The sequence below is a fragment of the Pleurodeles waltl genome, chromosome 3_1 (assembly GCF_031143425.1).
Source record: "Pleurodeles waltl isolate 20211129_DDA chromosome 3_1, aPleWal1.hap1.20221129, whole genome shotgun sequence".
Lineage (NCBI taxonomy): Eukaryota > Metazoa > Chordata > Amphibia > Caudata > Salamandridae > Pleurodeles > Pleurodeles waltl.
In genome coordinates, this window is record NC_090440.1 from 1677606825 (window position 1) to 1677622573 (window position 15749).

Consider the following 15749-nt stretch of genomic DNA (forward strand, 5'->3'; position numbering starts at 1 on the left):
TTATTCTGTTTCATTATTTATTTCCTTTTAGCACTGTTTGCAGATGTGTGCATTTTAGAGAAATGTTTTCATTTTCCTAATAAGTGTTACTCTGAGAAAGCACTATTATCAGTGACGTAAGTGGGTAATCTCATTCCAGGTATTTGTTATGCAATTGCGAACACAAGTTTGCGTACACAATCTGATGTTTAGGTACATACTTGCGTCAGGATTCCTGCACAAACAATAACATGTGCCCTATAAAAAGACCTCAAAAGACCAAGGTCATTAGAGGGGCTTCCACCAGGATACACCATCTAGACTCTATGCTGCTTTGCAGTGAATCACAGCCTTGTGTCTCTAAGATTCATGATCCAGAGAACAAGGGGCCGATCTCATCCCAAGTTAACAGGGTGGGGGACATTTCTCATGGACACTGTACTGGCAGATTAGGCTTATCATGCCCAGCTCTCGCTTTAGGGTAGGGTGTAAGCCTTATTACTAGGAACTGCATATCTCATGTTATTGCAATATGTTGGGGTTTTCATATTTACCACATTTATCCTCACCATTCTGCTTCTGTTATTTCTCATTGTCACAATCATTGCAGCACATGCATTTTATCCTAGATGCAGTCTTTTCAATAAATATATTGAAAACTGTTCTGCATCTTCTTCATTACCTGTAGGTGTGTAAGAGACGTATTTCTAACAAGAGAAAAGGGATCCGATTTGTTAGAGCACGACTTCCCTGAGTGGTCACCAGCGTCCATGTGCTAGACTGCCAGAAATCAGGTTTTCTCCTTAGAGTTTGGGTGAGGTACTGCCAGAGAGCAGGGAGGTTTGGGCCTCTAACCAGTGTAGGCGTGACTCAGTCACAAGAGTTTTCACCCCTAACCCAGCAGTCTCGCTGAGAGGCGAGGGTCATTCACGACATGGCACCACCAACGATGGTGTTTAGGCACTAATTTACATATCACCCTGAGTATGTCTGTCTCACACACAGCAGGTACCCTAAGTACCAATTTACGGAGACGTTTGTGGTCTTAGGGACAATCTTCCTTAGTTAAATAGGGAGTACTTATCTAAACTGTAGGTTCTTCAATCTTGAACTTTAAAAAGGATTTCTTCCCATTTAGTGTTCTGTTCTCTGTTACCCATTACTAAACATTGCGAACGCCATAAGTATTCTGGAGAACTGCAGACAAGCCTTAACGCAGCATCTCCTAGCCCAGGGCTTAACAGATGAGGGCAGGGAGGTAACATCTGTTGTAGAAGCAAATAGAGCTTACCAAACAAACATTTTACTCCTGGGTCACCTTTCTTGAAACAAAGACAAATACATATGTCTTTCACACATACAGAGTAGCAAACATACCTCAGTGGTACCAAGCTTATCAACACCTAGAATGAAAATGTCACTTACCCAGTGTACATCTGTTCGTGGCATCAGTCGCAGTAGATTCGCATGTTCTGCAATAGCTCGCCATCTGGTGTTGGGCCGGAGTGTTACAAGTTGTTTTTCTTCGAAGAAGTCTTTCGAGTCACGGGACCGAGTGACTCCTCCTTTTGTCTCCATTGCGCATGGGCGTCGACTCCATCTTCGATTGTTTTTCCCCGCAGAGGGTGAGGTAGGAGTTGAATTGTAGTAATAGTGCCCATGCAATGGAGTGACTAAGTATGCACCTATTTAAGGTTGAGATGACACATATATAAATAATTGAAGGTAACTTCCAAACTGCTACAGGCTCCCGGGGAGGCGGGTGGGCACATGCGAATCTACTGCGACTGATGCCACGAACAGATGTACACTGGGTAAGTGACATTTTCAGTTCGATGGCATCTGTCGCTGTAGATACGCATGTTCTGCATAGACTAGTAAGCAGTTATTTCCCCAAAAGCGGTGGATCAGCCTGTAGGAGTGGAAGTAGTCTGAAATAATGTTCTTAATACAGCTTGACCTACTGTGGCTTGTTGTGCGGATAACACGTCTACACAGTAGTGCTTGGTGAATGTGTGAGGCGTAGACCATGTGGCTGCCTTACATATTTCTTGCATTGGGATGTTTCCTAGAAAGGCCATGGTAGCACCTTTCTTTCTGGTTGAGTGTGCCCTTGGTGTAATGGGCAGCTGTCGTTTAGCTTTAAGGTAGCAGATTTGGATGCATTTAACTATCCATCTGGCTATACCTTGTTTTGAAATTGGGTTTCCTGCATGAGGTTTTTGAAATGCAATAAAGAGTTGTTTAGTCTTTCTGATGTTTTTTGTTCTGTCAATGTAATACATCAATGCTCTTTTGACATCTAATGTATGTAGTGCCCTTTCAGCTACGGTATCTGGCTGTGGAAAGAACACTGGAAGTTCCACTGTTTGATTTAGATGGAACGGTGAAATAACCTTTGGCAAAAATTTAGGATTGGTCCTTAGGACGACTTTATTTTTGTGTAGTTGTATAAAAGGTTCCTGTATTGTAAACGCCTGAATCTCGCTTACTCTTCTTAGGGAAGTAATGGCGATGAGAAATGCCACCTTCCAGGTTAGGAACTGTATGTCGCAGGAGTGCATGGGTTCAAAAGGTGGACCCATAAGTCTAGTTAGGACAACATTTAGGTTCCATGAAGGAACAGGTAGTGTTCTTGGTGGTATAATTCTCCTAAGGCCCTCCATGAATGCTTTAATGACTGGTATCTTATATAGGGAAGTTGAATAGGTAGTCTGCAGGTATGCAGATATTGCTGCAAGGTGTATTTTAATGGAAGAGAAAGCTAGGTTAGATTTTTGTAAGTGAAGCAAGTAACCCACTACATGTTCTGGAGTTGTGTGTAATGGTTGTATTTGATTAATATGGCAGTAGCAAACAAACCTCTTCCATTTACTTGCATAACAGTGCCTGGTGGATGGCCTTCTGGCTTGTTTTATGACTTCCATACATTCTTGGGTAAGTTGTAAGTGCCCGAATTATAGGATTTCAGGAGCCAGATTGCTAGATTCAGCGATGCTGGATCTGGGTGTCTGATCTTTTGGTTGTGCTGTGTCAACAGATCTGGCCTGTTGGGCAATTTGATGCAGGGTACCACTGATAGGTCTAGCAGCGTTGTGTACCAGGGTTGCCTTGCCCAAGTTGGTGCTATCAATATGAGTTTGAGTTTGCTTTGACTGAGTTTGTTTACCAGGTAAGGAAGGAGAGGGAGAGGAGGAAAAGCGTAAGCAAATATCCCTGACCAGTTCATCCATAGGGCATTGCCTTGGGATTGTTTGTGTGGGTATCTGGATGCGAAGTTTTGGCATTTTGCGTTCTCCCTTGTCGCAAACAAGTCTATTTGAGGTGTTCCCCAGAGTTTGAAATAAGTGTTCAGAATTTGGGGGTGAATTTCCCATTCGTGGACCTGTTGATGATCTCGAGAGAGATTGTCTGCGAGTTGATTTTGGATCCCTGGTATAAACTGTGCTATTAGGCGAATTTGGTTGTGAATTGCCCAATGCCAAATTTTTTGTGCTAGCAGGCTTAACTGCGTGGAGTGCGTCCCCCCCTGCTTGTTTAGATAATACATTGTTGTCATGTTGTCTGTTTTGACGAGAATGTATTTGTGAACTATTATTGGTTGGAAAGCTTTTAGTGCTTGAAAAACTGCTCGAAGTTCTAGGTGATTGATATGCAGTTTTGTTTGATGTACGTTCCATTGACCTTGTATGCTGTGTTGATCGAGGTGTGCTCCCCACCCTGTCATGGAAGCATCTGTTGTTATTACGTATTGTGGCACTGGGTCTTGGAAAGGCCGCCCCTTGTTTAAATTTATGTTGTTCCACCACAGAAGCGAGAGGTAAGTTTGGCGGTCTATTAACACCAGATCTAGAAGGTGACCCTGTGCTTGAGACCACTGTGATGCTAGGCATTCTTGTAAGGGCCTCATGTGCAGTCTTGCGTTTGGGACAATGGCTATGCATGAAGACATCATGCCTAGGAGTTGTAATACCATCTTTGCCTGTATCTTTTGTGTTGGATACATGCGTTGTATGATGGTGTTGAAATTTAGAATTCTTAGTGGACTTGGAGTGGCTACTCCCTTTGATGTGTCTATTATGGCTCCTAGGTATTGTTGTACCTTGCGCGGCAGAATGTTGGATTTTGTAAAGTTGACGGTGAACCCGAGTTTGAAGAGGGTTTGTATGATCTGATTTGTGTGATTTGAGCACTGTATGAACGAATGGGCCTTGATTAGCCAGTCGTCCAAATATGGGAACACATGTATTTGCTGCCTTCTTATGTGTGCAGCGACTACCGCTAGACATTTGGTAAAGACTCTTGGTGCGGTTGTTAATCCGAAAGGCAGTACCTTGAATTGGTAATGTATTCCTTTGAATACAAACCTTAGGTATTTCCTGTGCGATGGGTGTATTGGTATATGGAAATAAGCATCCTTGAGGTCTAAAGTTGCCATGTAGTCGTGTAGTTTTAGCAATGGCAATACTTCTTGTAGTGTGACCATGTGGAAGTGGTCTGATTTGATGAAAGTGTTCACTACTCTGAGGTCTAGGATTGGTCTCAGTGTTTTGTCCTTCTTTGGTATCAGAAAGTACAGTGAGTAAACTCCTGTGTTTATTTGTGTGTTTGGCACTAATTCGATTGCATTCTTTTGCAATAGTGCCTGCACTTCTATCTCCAGGAGATTGGAATGGTGTGTTGTTAAATTTTGTGCTTTTGGTGGTATGTTTGGAGGGAATTGTAGAAATTCTATGCAATAACCATGTTGGATAATTGCTAGAACCCAAGTGTCTGTAGTGATTTTCTCCCATGCTTTGTAATAATGACCTATTCTTCCCCCCACTGGTGTTGTGTGGAGGGGGTGAGTGACATGTGAGTCACTGTTTAGTAGTAGGGGTTTTGGGGCTTTGAAATCTTCCTCTATTTCTAGGGAATTGCCCTCCTCTATATTGTCCCCGAAAACCTCCTCTATACTGTCCCTGGTAACTGGACGGTGTGGCTTGTGAGGTGCTGGCTTGTGTGCTTTGACCCCGAAACCCCCCTCGAAAGGGCGTTTTACGGAATGTGCTGTAATTCCCTCTGCTCTGCGGGGAGTAGAGTGCGCCCATGGCTTTGGCAGTGTCCGTATCTTTTTTGAGTTTCTCAATCGCTGTGTCCACTTCTGGACCGAACAGTTCTTTTTCATTAAAAGGCATATTGAGAACTGCTTGTTGAATCTCTGGTTTAAATCCAGACGTTCGGAGCCATGCATGCCTTCTGATAGTTACAGATGTATTAATTGTCCGTGCAGCTGTATCTGCAGCGTCCATGGAGGAGCGTATCTGGTTGTTGGAGATGGTCTGTCCCTCCTCAACCACTTGTTTTGCCCTATTTTGTAAGTCCTTGGGCAGATGTTCAATGAGATGTTGCATCTCGTCCCAGTGGGCTCTGTCATAGCGCGCAAGTAGTGCCTGGGAGTTTGCGATGCGCCACTGGTTTGCAGCTTGTGCTGCGACTCTTTTACCAGCTGCATCGAACTTGCGGCTTTCTTTATCTGGGGGTGGTGCATCTCCAGATGTGTGAGAGTTGGCCCTTTTCCTAGCTGCTCCTACAACGACAGAGTCTGGTGGCAGCTGTGTAGTGATGAAAACCGGGTCCGTAGGAGGCGGCTTATACTTTTTTTCCACACTTGGTGTGATTGCCCTACTTTTGACCGGCTCCTTAAAGATGTCTTTTGCGTGCCGGAGCATACCAGGGAGCATAGGCAGGCTTTGGTATGAGCTGTGGGTGGAGGAGAGTGTGTTGAATAAGAAATCATCCTCGACCTGCTCTGAGTGGAGGCTTACGTTGTGAAATTGTGCTGCTCTAGCCACCACTTGAGAGTACGCGGTGCTGTCTTCTGGTGGAGATGGCTTTGTAGGGTATGCCTCCGGACTGTTATCTGACACTGGGGCGTCGTATAGGTCCCATGCGTCCTGATCTTGGTCACCCTGGCTCATGGTGGTGTGAGCTGGGGAGTGTGATGGAGTTTGTGCTGGTGAAACGTTAATCACGGGCGGAGGAGAGGGTGGTGGTGTAACTCTTTTCACCACTTTTGGTTGTGGTGTTTGTTCCGTCTGGAACTCCAACCTTCTCTTTCTCCTAATGGGGGGAAGGGTGCTTATTTTTCCTGTCCCCTGCTGAATGAAGATACGCTTTTGCGTATGGTCCACATCAGTTGCTTGTAGCTCTTCCTCAAACCTATGCTTCTGCATTTGGGAGGTTAGCGAGTGCTCTTCTGTATAAGAGCCTGAAGCTGGGTCGCTTGCAGTTTGTTTCGACATCGAAACTTTGTCTGTGTGTTTTTTCGGCTCCGAGGTGACTTTTTTCCTTTTCGGGGCCGAAACCTCTCGGCGTCGATCTGTTTCGGTGCCGCTGTCTCGGCGTCGAGCCGTGTCCACACCGGCATCTCGGTGTCGAGGCTTGTCTCCAGCACTTTCTCGGTCCCGAGAAGGCTGCGTGCCGGTGTCTTGACCGGAGTCGGACGATCTCGGCACTGTTTGGGCCTTTTTCGGTGCCGACGGTCGGTCACCGAATTTATGGGTCGAGCCATGGCCTGGTGGCAGTGGCGTCCCCTGGGCCTTGTAAATGTTCCTCTGAGTGGATTTCGACGTCTTACTCACGGTTTGTGTATCGTCGAATCCTTCGGAGTCTGAGTCTTGGATCGAGAAGGTACCTTCCTCTTCCTGTTCCTCGAACTCCCGTTGGGCTGTCGGTGCGGACGCCATCTGAAGTCTTCTGGCTCGACGGTCTCGGAGTGTTTTTCGGGACCGGAACGCACGACAGGCCTCGCAGGTGTCTTCGCTGTGCTCAGGTGACAGGCACAGGTTGCAGACCAAGTGTTGGTCTGTGTAGGGGTATTTATTGTGGCATTTGGGGCAGAAACGGAACGGGGTCCGTTCCATCGGCGTTCTTCAGCACGCGGTCGGGCCGACCAGGCCCCGACGGAGGATCGAAAAACTACCCCGAAGGGCACCGGAGCTCTTCGATCTTCGATGCGGTGTGGAATCTAAGTACGCCGATCCCGAACGCAACAATACCGACGAAAATCTTCCGAAATTAGCTAATTTTCCGTTCCGAAACTCGGAGCGACAGGAACACGTCCGAACCCGATGGCGGAAAAAAAAACAATCGAAGATGGAGTCGACGCCCATGCGCAATGGAGACAAAAGGAGGAGTCACTCGGTCCCGTGACTCGAAAGACTTCTTCGAAGAAAAACAACTTGTAACACTCCGGCCCAACACCAGATGGCGAGCTATTGCAGAACATGCGTATCTACAGCGACAGATGCCATCGAACATACCACTTTCTTATTAAGATCACCGAAACTGGTTTAATGGCGCCCTACCACATGTAATACAACCTGTGAGATTAGGTCCTCTTAGTAGTGACGGACCTACATGGCCTATGTTTGCCACATACACACCACATCCTGGCATACAGGCTATGCAAGTTGCTGACGTGCGCACACTATACAATGAGCTAGTAGCAATTTACAGATGACTAGTACAGTTCGTTATGCGAGCTTTGAACACCGCCCCAGAAAGGGCTGCACCAGCTGTACACCAATTGGCCGTTACAGGCATTAATCCACAAACAGTCCACTCAATAATGGGTAAGGCACCCACGGAGCGGGAGAGAATTCCTTTCTAGATAGCACAAAAGGCAAATCAACTGGAAGCAGTGTTTACCCATACGGGACCCAAAACAAACAGAGTTCTCACAATGTGCTTGCCATTCGGAATGGTTTCCTCAGTAGAGGACTGCGCCACTTGGGGTACAGTCTTTGACACAATTTACACTACAACACATGGTACCCCAGCACTTTCTAATTTACCAGAAGTGTTGAAACAAATTTAAAATGAACATGGGGCTGCCCCAGTCCTATACCTGGGGATGAAACTGATGTGCTACTTTGACAGTCTCCTTAATTATTCTAAGTAACATTAAAGAGGAAGCAGCTGCACTGGCATTCCGCCAGTGGCTCTGGGAGGGTCCTCAATAGGAACAGGAGTGTGAGCTGGCAACAATTATTTCAGAAACCTATACAAATAAAGGACAGGATAGTCTGGGGGCCAGACCAACAAAGCGATAAATATAAAGTACCACCGCTAAGGAAGGTACTAAACAAGCACAAGAGAGTTAAAAAAAAAAACGCTGGGACAAACAAAAACAAAATAAAGACAAAAGAAGCCAGACTGCAGATTCTCAGCATCCACAGATCTCTGAAAGGAGATATACTCTCCTAAATAGAGAAACATTAAAAACAACCCGATAGATACCAATATACTGATACACATCCCTCTTGTTCCTTTCAGGACATGCCGGATAAACTGAGTGAGAGAGTGGGTTGGTCAGAGCAACGCACTGACTATGTGGAGACAAAGAAGGACTCACAGCGATCCACAGACAAGGAGGAGGACAAATTTTGTTAACAAAAGCCACTATTTAAAATAGAAAAAGGTGGCAACGATAGCTAATAAATATGCCAGCAACATTGAGAATGTTGCTGAAGAACAAGAAGTGGGCAGTGGCTCTGCTAGACAGAGTAAATACATATAAGCAAAAGAAAGGGAACGTGGGAATATGTACTGTCTATCAGTTATCGGTGAAAAACTGAATTAAACACCGTATTTCACGGTGTATCAAAGTATCACCAAAAGAATGAATCCGATTTCATTATATGAGCCCAAATCCCTGTGCTTGAAGGATGTCTTGCTCAAATATTATATAATCACAAAGACATAAAAATTCCTACCTCATTAGCACGTATATCTGACCACATATACCAAACAAGACTAAATATATGCATCTAACTACATATGCATTAACATAAAACTTCACTCCAATCTTCCACAAATTTCTGTGGCTTCAACACCATTTAAGATGATAAAGTCCACACATTTAGCCATCTTCTGCTGCATATTTCCAGTGAGCCTGGAAATAGCCAGGTTTTCAAGTGTTTTTGGAAGTGTATATGCTCCTGTGTGCTACTAATGCAAGCTGGTCGAGAATACCAGAGCCTGGCAGCTTGTACCGAGAAAGCAAGCTTGGAGATGTTGTGTTTTGTTTGGTTTGTATTGCTTGAATTTATCTTGTAAGTATAGTGGTCTTTTTCCATGGAACGCTCGGTGGACAACGCAGAATGCATTGAATAGTGCCCTTTTTGCTATAGGTAGCCATGGAGTGATTGAAAGACTGAGGTCATGCACTTTCTTGTGTGAAATTAGAGAAGAAGCTTTGTGCCAGCATTTTGGATGAGTTCTCTTTTGCGCATAATGAGTGAGTGTCTATCCAAAAGTGATGTACACTATTTACCGATATTGCATTAGATGCAATATGGAAACAGCCAATTTCTGTTATATGTAGTGGGAGTGCCCATGAGAGCTGGTTCCTGTAATGCTGCTGTTGCACAAGTGGCTGGGTTCTGGGGCTGAAGCTTTGATAAATCTAACTATGACTGTTGAGCCTACCAGTCAAAAAAGCTAGTGTTCAATCAAATGTTTAAGACTGGCTCTCAGGGGAAGCGCCATCACCTAAAAGGGTTTGATTTTCTCATTAGATATCCACAGGGTAAAAAATATTTAAAGACATGGCCACTAGCAGAACAAGCACTGGCAATGCAATAGGTCTCAGCTTGAGTTAGAGCTATTGGCGTTGTAAATGCATAACTGGACTTTTCTTGCCACATAAATTGGTGAACCATGCCGCATAATGTGGTCCTCTCTGCCACATAACTTGCATTTATCTTCTTCCTCTATCTGCAGCAAAAAATAAAAATATTGTAATTATTTATATTATTATTTTGGGGTCCCCACCAGCTGACAGTAGGGACCCAGAGATGGACAGAAAGAGCATGTCATGCTGAACATTTTGATGGTGGTCCCATTGTCCTAGGACCACCACATGGTGACTTATGGGCAAAAATGTTTTGTAAAATGAATGCCCCATAAAGCATTGCAGGAGTGCAGTGAATATTGGAGTATCGGCTTTCCCGGCATTGAGGATTTCTTTTTCTCTTTAAAAAGCGCCAGTTTGTACATTTGCTAAACTTGTACGCAAGGCGTACTCATGTAAAATGCTCCTCTGATCAAGTTTGCGCTACATAAAACTTAAAACAATCTAAATAAATAAAAGACCCCCCCACCTCCTGCTTGCAGGCTTTGGGCGCAGACACTACAAAGAAACAGCGGCATGCCCAAAAACACAGAAGAGGAAGAAACAACATACGGACACAGTGCACGAATCGGAGAGGCAAAAGAAAAAAATAGTGCACCACACTAAGGTATATGGTTGATCGTGCAATATTCCATGTAACAAGGTCAGTCTCCGAGGCAGTAACAAAACAGCCTCAAGGCGGGACAAACGTAAAGCATTTACCTACGAAATCAAGGGAATTTTGAAAGGCAGGCCAAGGAATGAATGAAAGTGATGGGCGCAATTTGGGCATGGTGAAAGACCACAGAAGTAGATGACAACATGTTGGGAGACAGCGTATGCGTGCTGCCCAGGCTCGACCTAAAAACGAGATAAGGAAATTTCACTGCAATGAACTAAGAGGTTGAACTTGACGTATGGGATGAGTTCCGGGAAGCAGGACAGGCAGAAACTAAGATAAATCATAAACTGGGTCAAATAAACCTGCATCTACAAATTAAAAAGGCGTTACAATGATAGGGAACATGCTGGCTTGGAATCTCGTGCATTGCAAACGTCAATATCCCTGATGAATATCATTTACATGTATTCTGTAATTAATTCTTGACCTGGCCACCTAGGTACTGACGGTTCTTGAACTAAATACCACAATTAAGTTGAAAGCACTGTATAAATGCAACTGCAAACCAATGCGAAAAATAACTTGTCACACTGCTCTTACATACTTTATGTTGTTCAGTATTGTGATATTGCATTGCTTAAACAAACGGTTAAATAAAGTTAAAAACGGACAAGGTCTATGCTGATGTTTGAATCCTTTCAGATACCTAAAGATTAGAAAAATATTCAATAGTCCCTCCCCCGACTAGCAAGGAATTGTTGTACATCTAAGATGAATCCTGCCAATGCCAGAGAAGTGAAATGTCATAACCTCAAACAACTGCACATTTGACTTCACACAAGCTACAGGAACACTACACCTTTCAGTATTTCTTCTAGCAGAGTGAGTGTTGGCTCTGATGTGTTGATTAAGGAAATTCAACTACTTACTTGGGGAAGATGGATGCCATCTTCAGGGACATTCTTAAGCTTTTCAAGTAATTTTCCTGCAGCGATTCGTTTTGCAATTTTTTTAGATGTTCCTGTTCCTGAATAAAAACATGACATGAAAAGTTCAGTTATTTAACCTGATAACTTACACAGCACATTTTGTTTAACTGCAAACAAGCAACATCCAAAACTTCTCCGAGAAATTAGCATGGCCACTGATTAAATATAAGGGTGAATACTTCCCTCATATAATTTAAGGCAGACTGTAAAAATTTGACACATTTGATATTTGTACAAATACACCTCCTAAGCCTCTCCTACCTCCCACAACCACCACCACAAGGTGCTTCTGTAAAGTCGGTGTAGTTCACAGGCACTAGACAAGACAGCTTTTCACATCCCATTAAGTTTTGATTACAGCTAGGCTGATAATTTAATTTCAGGAATTAATCTCAATTTGCACCTAAATGGGATTAAACGTCAGATGCAGATGTTTTACGTCCTGCTTTTCGTCAGCTAACCCTGGTGAAAGTTGGCAGGCTAAATAGCACAAAACGCTCCTCGTCATGGGTTAAAATACACATAATTTTACCACTTGGTAGCCTCCAATTGCTAATCTGATAAAATAACTATGCTCTTCATCATGGGCAATTTTACAATTTATGCACATGATTGGTCCAGCGTTAGGACCAGAGTACAAAGTAGGATTTTCTGAAATATTACACTTTTGGTAATAACACACACAATCAGAAAAACATTACTTACCTCTAGAGATTGTTTTGCAGCCTGTAATGTTGTAGATTAACATGCTATGCATGTCTCTCGACTTCAAGTCGCATTGATTATGAAAGGGGATATGTCAAGCAAGGCGCTATGGGATGAGGGAAGGGCAGATCTTCAGTGTGCGATTGTGATGTGTCACTTAGATGCTGTAGATGTTTTTCTTGGTCCTCTGTGTCAGTGCTTGATAACTCTGGTATTGTCGTTGTCCTGGGTATGTTTCATTGTGGCGACTTCAGAGGTGAGCTCACAAGCCACCTTGAAACTTCTTCAAAGAAAAACAACCCGTAGTGCTCCGAGCACAACTGCAGATAGTAAGAGTGTGTACAGCATATGATCGGCAGCTACCTATGCTGTTAACCGTCATGTAGTCCTTTACAAATCAGTATTAGTTCTGCATTTGAAAAACGGATTGGCAAAGCCACAGATCTGCCATTGTATTTTGTTCATGCTGTACAGCATTGGTCGCTACGGCATTTTGTGTTTCCAAGCATGTGTCATTAGGCATATATGTTATGCAGGTTTCATTTTTTTTATTTACCAATCTAAAATGAGTGGGTAAATAAAGAAATATGAAAATAAAAACATGGAAGTGTTCCTTATATTTCTAAAGCGGAAAAACTGTCTGTAATTTGCTGCCTAGCTCACCAAAAATATATTAAAATTAAAATTTTAAAAACAGGACGGGGAGGGGGCAACAGGGTAGCAAGTGGGGACACAAGACAAAAGAAGCACACTTGAAGGAGGGAGCAACAGGGAGGGTGGGGAAGACACATATGGTGATTTGTCAATAGCTTTGGGGTAGGCCCATGTAGATCTACTAAGGCTAGCCTATCCAGTAATAACTGGTTATATAATATATTAGTAAAATCAAGCAGAACACCGACATTTTGTATGTTAGCTGGCCTTGTGATTGTGACTATTTTCTTAGGGAGGGAGAGAACAAAATGGGGCGAAGGAAGTAGCACATGGACTAGAGCAACATGAAGCGCTTGGGGATATAAAGCACGCATGGGAACCAGCAGGAAATCGCATGCATTCTTGTTGGGTGCTAAAAGGAAAAACTAGTTTCCTAAAAGTGTGATGTGGAAGGACACAAGTAAAGAGGCTGTGCTCCAGGGGCGAGTCAAACACATTTGGGGCAAGGAAAGCAAGCAAACAAACAAGAGGGGCCATAATGCCAACCAATGGTAAATAATGGGCGGACTTGAAGTCTACCTTCAGTTCTTGGTATGCTGACAATAGGTCTTTTGTAAAGAGATAGAGTAGATCTGGTAGGCTCGACCTAAAAAGTGCAAGCATTATAGAAGCAGTTATTTCACATGCTGTGTTAAAGCACGAGTTAGGAGAGGATAGTGTGGTGTCACTGACACATGACTACAAAGGCCACATAAGTCCTGAAAATATTTCCTCTGAAGGACGAGGGTTAGGTTATCAATGGGGACAACAGTGTATAGTCGAAATCGTCTTTACATGGGCCTCACTTGAGTATAAGTATAATATGTCACCACTCTTACAGCCAGGTCATACCTTCTGAGAAATAGCCAGATATCTTACTGGTTGTGGAGCCATGGCACCAAAATATACTTTAAGTTACAGAGTCCCGACTAGTGTGGTCCAAAAGAATACATACAAAATCAGAGATGTGCCATTATACATTCATTTGAAAAAAAATAGATTATGTATCATCTTCAAATAGCACAGTGGACTGGTCAAAAATTTTTGATTTTACTCTGGCAGTTGATGATTTAAACACATATGCCAAGTGGTAACCCGATGAATACTGCACATGGTTTAACCACATTTCCTAATGTTGCAGAAGTACTTCTGTCTTTAAACATTGGCTATTTCTTTATAATATGAATTAATTCCAGACAAAGATGTAACTTATCCAACCAATCTGTGTTATTTTGGCATTTCTGAAGAAGAATCCCTTTGTCCCACAGTCAAATGACATATAGGCTCTCAAACGATCTTCTGTCTAAAACGTAGCCCCATGGTGATCCCTCCAGCCGAGATTTATGATTAAACCATAAAACGTTTAAGAGTGTGAAACACTCTGTTTAGAGGACACTATAGTATTCCTTCTCACTATACTTGTCCACAGTGTGGTTGCCATGTCAATTCTCATATTTTAAGGTGCAGTGATGACCAGCTATGGCTTCCAATGTGTTGTTTTCCTTCACATTTAGAATACCATGCTCTTGTGATAAGAGTATTTTCTAACAGATTGGACTGATGACAAAAGGTTTTATATACGTTTGGATTAAAAGAACTTTAGTTTTGTTTGCTATGTGCTTCAATGTGTGCTAATACAGCCACGTTTCTCTTATTGATGCAACATTTTGAATAAAAAATCGACTTTATTTACCTGTTCTACTTCATTTACAAATGCATCAGTCACTCTATATTGCTATTACACTTTTACCAGAGGCTCTGTAAGGGACGATGACAATCTGGGCTGTTTGATTTGCTCAGCCCTGTAGTTATCCCACACACCCCAATGTCATCTACGCTTTCAACCACTCCTTAACCTCCCTTGGCAGTATTGTGGTAATTGTATAGCCCATTAAAGATCTTAGAGGGCCTGATGCATTGAATTGATGTTCAGGTTTTTTCAGCTCTATTTTTCACACTATTGGAAGGAGAGCATATTCCAAAATGTCTTAAGGTTTTTAGCACTTTTCTGAAGTGACTGGAATATATTTTATTCTCTTCCTCATGGCCATAGGGAGGACTAGCATGTTTCAGTCAGAGCAGTAGGTGTTCCAGCATTGATAATCATCGCATTATTTTGGCCGTTCAAGTTTTCCAGTTCTGCAATAGCTGTCTCCTTCAATTTGAGAACTTTGTCTTTGTGCTAGCGTATTTTCAGTACTAGAAGTTTTTTTTTTTAGTTCAAAGAATTGTATTGCATTTAATAAAAAAGAATAAAAGCCAAAAATTTAGTGATACACGGAAAAGTTGCCATAGAGTACTTCAGTATAGTAGCATTTGAGAATAAGAGGCAACAGCCGTATACAATCTTGATATCCAGCATGTACAGGTATATGTTGAATGATGTAAACAAACCTAGTAATCGGTACTGGTACCCTGTAGGCAAAAAGGTTGTGTTAACTTATGAGTACTGAGGGCCATAATAAAAGGCAAATATAGAAGTATCTAGCTTATGTCAGTGGGTGATAGCACAAAAAACAAAAGGAACAATTAAATAATATATATATATATATATATATATATATATATGTTTTTATATATATATATATAATGTCACCTGTGCGTGCCCAAAAAGTGTATCGTCAGTGGGATAATGGAACTAGGACATAACTAACCAGGGTAATTAAGGAGAGGGGAGGGAGAATAAGTGAGTGAGATATCCAATAAGTGGTGGTAGTTTAGTTTATGATGTGGTATACCTTTCCATATACATATCTAAGGAAAGCCACACTGCACTATAAATATGTGGCAACGTTTGTATTTTAGATCGTAGTGAATGTGCTCCTCTGAGATATGAGACCCATGCCCACCAGGTGTGATAGGAAAGGGCCTTGAATGATTTCCATTCAGACAGGATAACTTTATAATGACCAGCTGCAATTGGTAAAAAAAAGATCCAGTAAGTCCATATCATTAGAGTTAAGGTTCAATGTACTTATAGCAGTATAAAGTCCAAGGGTCACCACTGTGAAATTTAGGGTTATAGGAATATATAAAATGTCAGAGAGTTTATCTTGTATTGACCTCCAGTATGATTTAAAAAAATGTGCACTCAAAGAACATA

General features: G+C 42.6%; 1 protein-coding gene across 1 annotated transcript in view; it reads right to left on the minus strand.

Annotated features, from left to right (window-relative positions):
- The window catches only part of PRKRA (protein activator of interferon induced protein kinase EIF2AK2), a 164612-nt gene that overhangs the window by 41510 nt on the left and 107353 nt on the right, over positions 1–15749 (minus strand). The window contains exon 6 of the mRNA XM_069225428.1: positions 11189–11286. Within this exon, the coding sequence (XP_069081529.1) occupies positions 11189–11286 (98 nt within the window). The remainder of the gene's footprint in view (positions 1–11188; positions 11287–15749) is intronic.